This window comes from Perca flavescens, chromosome 7 (genome assembly GCF_004354835.1).
Source record: "Perca flavescens isolate YP-PL-M2 chromosome 7, PFLA_1.0, whole genome shotgun sequence".
NCBI lineage: Eukaryota > Metazoa > Chordata > Actinopteri > Perciformes > Percidae > Perca > Perca flavescens.
This window is the reverse complement of record NC_041337.1, coordinates 38115935-38124528: the sequence shown is the minus strand read 5'-3', so window position 1 is coordinate 38124528 and position 8594 is coordinate 38115935. Positions and strand designations below refer to the sequence as shown.

The 8594-nt window shown below is 38.1% G+C and overlaps 1 protein-coding gene across 4 annotated transcripts; it reads right to left on the bottom strand.

Annotated features, from left to right (window-relative positions):
* Positions 1–1465: 1465 nt before the first annotated feature.
* On the bottom strand, positions 1466–5275 carry LOC114558468 (uncharacterized). 4 transcript variants are annotated; one of them, XM_028582499.1, is made up of 9 exons: positions 5204–5275; positions 4536–4716; positions 4297–4386; positions 4058–4135; positions 3793–3853; positions 3345–3383; positions 3072–3259; positions 2388–2572; positions 1467–2236 (listed from the first exon to the last, which is right to left on the bottom strand). In XM_028582499.1, exons 4-9 carry the CDS (start codon positions 4113–4115, stop codon positions 1838–1840), a joined length of 930 nt encoding a protein of 309 aa, XP_028438300.1. In that variant the 5' UTR covers positions 4116–4135; positions 4297–4386; positions 4536–4716; positions 5204–5275; the 3' UTR covers positions 1467–1837. The 4 variants fall into 4 exon arrangements, with proteins under 4 accessions (XP_028438302.1, XP_028438300.1, XP_028438303.1 ...); XM_028582501.1 differs by lacking the exon at positions 3345–3383 and having other exon boundaries at positions 1466–2236; XM_028582502.1 differs by lacking the exon at positions 4058–4135.
* Positions 5276–8594: the final 3319 nt, after the last annotated feature.

Sequence of the window (8594 nt, the reverse complement as noted above, 5' to 3'; positions counted from 1 at the left end):
TAAATATTTGCCTTTTGTAAAGCTCAAAATAAAAAATTTCAATGGAGGAATAGCCTACAGAGAATAGAACAGGGCCTAGGGCTACACTATGTGTCCTCTTGGTTTTGAATAACACTAATAATACACGTTTGATTTACAACCCTAATAGCAGCATTAACATAATAGCCTATGCCATGTGTGTCCCAAACAGAAATAAACTGTGTGTGTGTGTGTGTATGTGTGTGTGTGTGTGTGTGTGTTAAATATTTTTACACAGTCAGAAACAAACAAACAAACAAAAAGCTTCATTTTATATATTAAGCCTTGAAAGTGCTCTCTGAAAGAGTGCACCTGCTGGCTTGTGTCTGTGAAATGAGAAAATTAAAACTTTGTTGTAGAGTTGAACCAAATACATTGTTGGAAAGGTCTTGTCCTGGAGAGTAACATATGTTAGTATAAAGATTCTTCATGGCTCCTGCTTTGAATGACCGCCCTTTGAAACATCCCTCTGGTGCATGTTTAAATGCTTGTAATTCAGTAACAAAAGGGGTTAGAGACATGGGACCAAGTGTTATAAAAAGCTCTTGGCCTCATCTATCAAGTCATTATAGTCAACAACTGGGGGTGGTGTCAAATACTGTTAAAATGTAATTTAATTAATTTTAACCAATTTAACAATTACATATTTGAAATATGATTACATATATGCGTTTACTATACACCTAAACCCCTCACTCTACTCTCATCTCAATATTTACAACCTCCAATTCTAAGAAAAACTGTAATGTTTTTAAAACTACAACTCCTGTAGCCACACCATGTAGCTTGATACAAATCAGCACTACAGTTGTAGTTCTTCTGGTTTGCAAATTAGGGTTGTAAACTAGGGTTCTGAAAAGATATATATCTACTGAATATTTCAAATATCTAGTAAAGCCGAATTAGTAATTACACAGCATCTAGATGTTCTATGTTAAGAAAAAATGTATATGTTGGTTTATTTCAGATATATAGAGCTCAACATTGACTACCCACTTTTTGAATGGCTCTGCTTCCAGAAGTGTTTTTCCCCCCATTCGAAAATAGCTGATAGAAAGAGTTTTAAGCCTGTAACCATGACAACCAGCTACAGATGAATAGTGAGCATAAACCATTTGATTCGGCACAAAAAAAAAACATTTTGAAAACGGCAAGAAAAGGCATATATATCTATGGAAAAAGCAAAGGTAGCCGTTCGTATTTTTGCGGGATAAACGTTTCTATGGTAACAGCGAGATTGGACAATCAGAGACGTTGCTGTTACGCGTAGCATTGTGGGTAGTGTTGTTTTTTCAATGTACTTCCAAAAACCTTCTGCTACCAAAGATTGAAAAAAAAAAACTTTATTTAAGTATCCTTCTTAGAAAAACATACTGTACAGATACAATATTATGGTTAAGTGTTAAGTGTAAGGTCATTCAAAACACCAAAGCTGGCTATACATTGAGTACAACAACGCTTTAAAAAGTTACTTAGACAGCAGCTTCTACAAAAAAGTGTTTATTTATTGTCCAAAAACAGCTTGTTTAAATAATTTTTTTTGGTTCACATTGGCAGGACTGTTCAGAGCTCAAGAAAAACAAACATGGATTTTTTTGCAGTTAGACTAATCAACTAATCAGCAACACGGCATCAATTAGATCCTGATCAGTTACAATGAAAACACACAGAACCTAAACTGTCAGTTTGTTGAATTTTGGTTAGCGCTGAATTAAGGAGACATTTTGAATGATAAATAGCAAAGCATACAAGCCTGCTCAAACTATTCATTAAAAACCAGGAAGCAGCAAACCAGCCCTAGTCATGAGTGCTTACAGTGCTAGTTGCTGTCATTATCATCATCATCATCATCATCATCATCGTATACCAGTGTCTGTATGCTTGACATGGGGAGGTCCTGAGACAGGTAGGGGGTTTCTGGGACGACATAACTACATGTTGCAGGAACAATGTCTGGTACATGTTGGTGAAACATCACAGTGGCATGATGTAGCTTTCTTTCCAGCTGTTTGAGACGTTGGATTAGAGCAGCTTTTGCACCAGGCTGCTCTGTGTCATTGATGGCAGAGCACAGAAAGGCATGCTGCTGATTGAGGTGTTCAGTTACAGTTCTCATTTCCTGGTAAAGCATGTGCTTTTCCTCAGCTGCCCGTGTCCTCATATGTAAGACATCAATTCCACGCCTTTTCAGACTCCTTGAAACATCATCTTCTTCAATCTAGTAGAAGACATAAGGAAACAAAGTGCTATCTCATGTTAGCAGGTGGTTGATGAAAATGATTGCCAGGTAGTTGTGGTTACTAAGCGGTTGTCAGATGGTTACTAGAGTGATTGCAGTGTGGTTACTAGGTTTAGGTAACTAGACTTACAGTTTCATCAGAGCAGAAGTAGACAGGCCAAGAGGGATCGCATGCTTCCTGAAAATCAATTGTTGCAGGGAAGATGCTCATCTGCAGTGGCCACTGAATACGGTTGTATTCCTTGATTGCTTGTCTCAGTCTCTTGTTGGAGTTGGCTACCTGCTTGGACAGTCTAATGGCAATGCCCTGCCCATCTGAAACAAAGTTAGAAAACACACATGCAAAGAAATGAATTAATTAGTTTGTATTATGGTCCTTTGAAAAGTTAAAATTCAAATCTTAAAATTCTATCTACTTATTTTATCTACTTATCCTAGAGCTGGGCAATATATCAATATTATATTGTCTTAGATTTTGGATATCGTAATATCATAAAATGGCATAAGTGTTGTCTTTTCCTGGTTTTAAAGGCTGCATTACAGTAAAGTGATGTCATTTTCTGAACTTACCAGACTGTTGTAACTGTTCTATTATTTGCCTTTACCCACTTATTAGTTATATCCACATTACTGATGATTATTTATCATATATTATATTTTATCATTTATCTAAAATCTTATTGTGTAAATATTCTGTGAAAGCATCAATAGTTAACACGACACTATCGTTGTGGTATTGATATTTTGGTCAAAAATATCGTGATATTTGATTTTCTCCATATTGCCCAGCCCTAACATATCCACAGCACTTTACCTGGATATTTTCTTTTCAGATGGAGGAGGACTGCTCTCTCCCTTGATTCAGTTCTTGCCTTGCATATAAGTTGGCCTCTGAGGTCACTGTCAACATCTTTAAGGGTAGACTGGAAGTCTAAATCAGATTCTTTCCATCTTCTCCCAATGCGGTGTTTTGTTTCAATGTTCAGCAGAGAGTTCTCAATTCTACAATGGTCATCAAGTAAATATTATTAAATGTTATTTAGACACTTGATCAGAGAACAGCAACAGACAGATACAGCCTACTTACTCTGTTCCATCCTCCATGTACAACTCACGAGTTCCAGATCTATACATTACAAGAAGTACAGCACAAGAATTCAGTAGTTACCTACCAGAAATCATTACTGTGGTACACCTGACCAAACACTGTAGAAGTTATAAGGAAGGCCTTGGTGGTACTGCAGCATTATAGCAACTTTTCATTTATAACAGGAATCTTCAACAGGGGGTCTTCAGAGTCAATGCGGTGGGGGGGTCTTAAAATGAATCCAACATATTATGAGTTGAGCTGCTTATAGGTGGGCTTATAGGTAATTAATAAAAACGTTGGAAGAGTTCCCTAAAAAATATGCTGTTATTGTCTCACTCATAGCTATGTAATCACACCTAGTCTTCCATGTTGAAGCACATCAGTAGGTTACTTAAAGATGGGTGTAATTACTATATAGTCTTACATCAACACATTGAAGTCTTACTTGAACTTGTAGAACTGAATCAGCTTGGTGATGTAGTCCCTTTTCCATCTACAGACAGTGTCTGGAGAACAGATAAAGACATTACTACTGCTATAATAAAGCGCTTAATTTCATGTTACTTCTTTACCCTCACAGTTTACAGGATTGTATTTCATTACTGTACATGGAAAGGTAAGTATAACATATTTGCAATAGTCTTTGTTAATAATATTCATGACCTTATTACAATATTAAAGACATTCACACATTCACTTCAGTTGCATACGTATTGGTTTCTGTTTCTGTTGGGCTAGTTCGATCTCCCTTTTCTTCCATCTCTCCATGTCTCGCTCAGAAACCAACACTAGGCAACAACAAAATAACAGGAAACAAGACAATGAAAAAAAAAAAAAAAAAAAAAAGAAAACCGTCATTGCTACATACTCACAAAATGCGCTTGTAAATGGAATCTAAAATTCTTCCATTCACAACTATTGTTGACTGCTTCTTATGTGCAGGGTTTACCTGGTGCCTCTCTGATGACAGATGAGATGTCTTCTTCAGCGAGAATTGATATTTTCTCTGCTCTGTCTAATCTTTGCAGGAGCTGGACCTCTGTAAAGAAAGTTTAATGTACTTATGCTTACCAATTTGTGTGTGATCAGCTTAGCTCAAAATATATCAAATGTTTAGACATTAAACAACTTGGCACAGTGGTAACACTGAACAACAAATTTAGACAGGTTATACAGCAGTGGACAAACCCAGGTCAGTTTATTTCCTCCGTCCATAATGTAAAAGGGCATCAGTCAGCAGGTCAAGGCGGTGAGATGGAGTCATCTCCTTTGTGACTCTGGCAAATCTTCGGAGGAAAGACCACAGCCTTTCCATTCCTTTCCCATCTGTGAGCCCAAACCCTTCAAGCCGCCTGGTGCTGTACTTGATCTGTGATTAAAGCAAAGTCTTAGAATATCACATGCACTGGCACTAAGCATTATCCTACTACAGTGGAAACTGCTTATCGTGATCATGGTTACACCCTGACCTTTCAGACTTGAAGGGCTTGGGGCAGGGAGAGGGCCCTGATACAGTTTATGTTATTTTAAATCAGTAGCAAAACTGTCCATTTCATTACTTTATATTAATGTAATAATTATAGAAATTAGATGTTAATCAGCATAAAAAATAAAACAAAATAAAACAAATTTGCTTATAACAATCAACTTACAGTTATTAACTTGACCTGGAGAGATATGAACACTGTAAGCGGTTTCCAATATATCACTAAAAAGTGCATCTCTGAAACAAGTCAAACACTAGGTGGGGAAATGTTAGAATAAAGATTACTTTAAGGCATTTGTACTTATCTCAGGTGTACAGTGGATAGACATTAAAAATGGAGGCCAAAAAAGAGAGCAAATTATGAATTTACCTGGCAGGGCAATTTGTGTCCATAAATGTGAAAAGCTGGTACGGCCAAGGAGATGTTTTGTGTTATGCCCTCCCGGATTTCTAATTGAACACAGTATGGCATAATTTTGAGTTAATTTGTCAAGGTCTTTAATCGAATCAATAATTCAGTTTTACACACACAAAAAAAAAAAAAAAAAGTACTTACACGCAAATGTGAGGCAACAACACAGGCAATGTCATAGACTACTCTGAGGTGTATGTTCTTGTCCTCACGTCTTGAAGAAGCTCATCAATGACATACAGAGGATAGGCTAATCTATTTCAACACAAAATGTGAATAATCAAACACTTCATACTGAGGAAAAGTGAAGACTTAATAAGGACACTCAAAATCATACAAACATAAATAAAATGAAAATTAGAATGGTGGCAAGGTTTAAATTTTGCAATATTTTGAAATCTCCCATATACATTCCATGAGATTCATATTTGGTGATTGAAAAAAAATGTATAAGCTGTTTCCCAATTCAAGGTCTGCAGCCTTCGAAGGCTGCAACTGTAGACCGAATGGCTTATGTTAGGTTCATGTTATCCTACACATTGAATATTGACTGAGTCAATAGTAGGGCTGGGCGATAAAACGATAACAATATGTCTCGCAATAGACACGTAATCAATATCAATAGAAAATGCGGCCGATAAAACGTTTCATAACTTGTTTTTCTTCATCAGAAGAAACCAGAGGTTGTGAAGCAAGTTTGGCTGCATGAACAAAGGCCCTCACTCTCTGGTAACCTAGCAACGTGGGGAGTGACACTCAGCTAATCATGTAACAGTATCAAGTTTGGTTGCGCCACATCACTGTCTCGTGTTCTTCAATAACAGAACCGGCGTGGAGTGATAAGTGGAAAGTGAGTGCCGCAGCGAGCGAGGAAATTGTTGATAAAACAAAGTCAGTATGGCAGTTTTTGGAGATTTTATAATTCTGACCGTAGACAGACCAATGTCATCAGACCGTCGTCTCCACCAACACCGGTAATACCACAAACTTGTTTTACCACCTTAGCCGCGCTCCTGGTCCTTATTTTAAATAGGTCATAAAAAAATATCAATAATTATCAATATCGACCGATATGAAACACTGATATCGTGATACAGTTTTCAGCCATATCGCCCAGCCCTAGTCAATAGTCATAAATGTCACTACTTGCCTTTCTCCTTGGCTCATGTTGACAAACATTAGCGGCATTTCATGACGACAGGAAGCTCCAAACACTCCAGTAACATCAAGTTTCTTTGCTTGTTGTTGGGACCTCAGAACATTGCCAGCCTTGAAGTTACTGCAGTCCTAAAGATTTAAGGAACTATTAGATTTATGAGCAGAATAATGGTCTTCTTCCAGGAGTTACATTTAACATTTCATGGACTCAGATTTTTCAGTCCTAATACAGTATTCTGCAACTGTGACTAACCTCGTTAGGTTTTTGAGCCGTCAGGATGTGAAAGAAGGTATTCCTCTACATCCTTTTCATCAACAAACATGCGGGTTCCATGAAATGGCTCAACCACACTTGTCCCTGAGCTTTGCTTCCGCACAAGGCCAAAGTTGGCATCCAATGTCACTATGATATCTCCATCTGCCTGGGAAACAAACATTTACAGTAATCCTGGTTAATCTCATACAGCCTTCATAAATGCAGGTTGTACCAGAGAACACCTGGTTGATACGCTAATATTGTCACTATTTTATTATAATACCTTATACAACAATTAACTGATTTTGTGATATAAATTGAATGCCAAAAGGTCATAAAAATGGCAAATATAGTTAATCAAACAATAACCATGCTAGAACTACAACCAACCTTGGACATGCTGGGCATGTGGTCCCATCATCTAAGTGTGGGCAAACATCTACCAAACTTCTTTGTCGAAAGTGGTAATGCCTAAACTGGGATATGGATTCTCCCACCAGGGCTCTGTAGAGTGCGTTAACCTACAGTATAAGCAGCATTTTCACATCAGTGAAAACCTTTACTTTTCATACAATTACACTTCCTAAATAAAGTCCAAGGTGATGGTAAGACATTATTTTTATAGAAAAATATCAATAATAACTTTGCATGTAACTATATAATCCTAGACAGTTCCATAAATAATAATGATGCAGTACAATCAAAGTAAAAGGTCCAATTGTCACATCTATGCGGACTGGTCAGTCTTCCATGAAAGTAACTAAAATCTTCACTTCACAAACATGACTTCTAACTGACCTCTGCAAACTGACTTACCTCTGCAAGTGTAAGGTTGTTTTTCTAGCGAGGGTGTTGCAAAAAACCCTCAACAGAAACCTGACACTCGAGTGACAGACAAACAAAAAGCTCTAGCAGAGGGATGGAAAAGGCTGTCTGGGGCTTGTCGGCTGTTGCTGGCCAGAGCCCATACCGTAGCAGAGTGCAGGCTTCTGGTTCACACACACACATATTGACAGTGACGGTGCAGAGCTGTCCTGCCAAATAAAAAGAGGGAAATAAAATAAAAACATAACAAAGTACTACTATAGAGACACACACATTACTCCACATTTAATAGGACTGATTCCTCAACTTTAAAATTAAATACATTACATACACATTTTTTTCAATGTAAAATGAAAAACCTGTGCTGATAATTACTTTCATGTCCTTCATTCAATTCAATTTTATTTATAGTATCAAATCATAACAAAAGTTATCTCGAGACACTTTACAGATAGAGTAGGTCAGACCACACTCTATAAATTCAAAACCCCAACAATTACAGTAATTCCGTCTAAGAGCAAGCATTAGCAGAGGCTATTCAACGACAGTGGCAAGAAAAACTCCCTTTTAGGAAGAAACCCGGCAGACCCAGACTTGGTAGGCGGGGTCTGACGGGGCGGTTAGCGTGATGAACAGTGGTGATAATAGTCACATTAAGTCAATGACTTCAAGGTTATCGTGAAGTTCATGTCATAGCAGGGCACATCGTGTCATACTGAGTAGTGCAGTCTCCTATACCGGATCCTGACTACTTGTGCATAGGAACATCACAGCAGGGCGCTATGGATGTAACGTGGTTTTTGCAGAGCACGGTGGGTGCGGCGGTGCAGCAGGACGAGCAGGATGCGGCCGAATGAGAATTCCAGAGCATAGCTCTGCGAAGAAGAACATAAGAACCCGGGGAGTAAACTCCCAGAGCTAGATTTAGTAACAAGTATTTCTGGGACAGATGCATAAAAGTAACAAGTAGATGAGAGAGCAGCTCAGTGTGTCTTAGGAGGAACAGCTCCGGCAGTCTAGAGTTGTAATAGCATAACTTAAGAGGCAGGTTAAAGAGGTGCCTGGTCGGGCTAGAACTCCCCCCGGATCGGGCTGTACTGGCCTGCTTCA

What these genes read in the sequence shown, in the direction of transcription:
- LOC114558468 (XM_028582499.1), bottom strand. Translation starts at nt 4,115, where the DNA reads ATGGAGAGATGGAAGAAAAGGGAGATCGAACTAGCCCAACAGAAACAG. An exon ending in TACATGGAGGATGGAACAGA is followed by an intron (nt 3,260 to 3,344) that starts GTAAGTAGGCTG and finishes TGACCATTGTAG; the next exon opens with AATTGAGAACTCTCTGCTGA. An exon ending in ACTTCTGCTCTGATGAAACT is followed by an intron (nt 2,237 to 2,387) that starts GTAAGTCTAGTT and finishes GTCTTCTACTAG; the next exon opens with ATTGAAGAAGATGATGTTTC.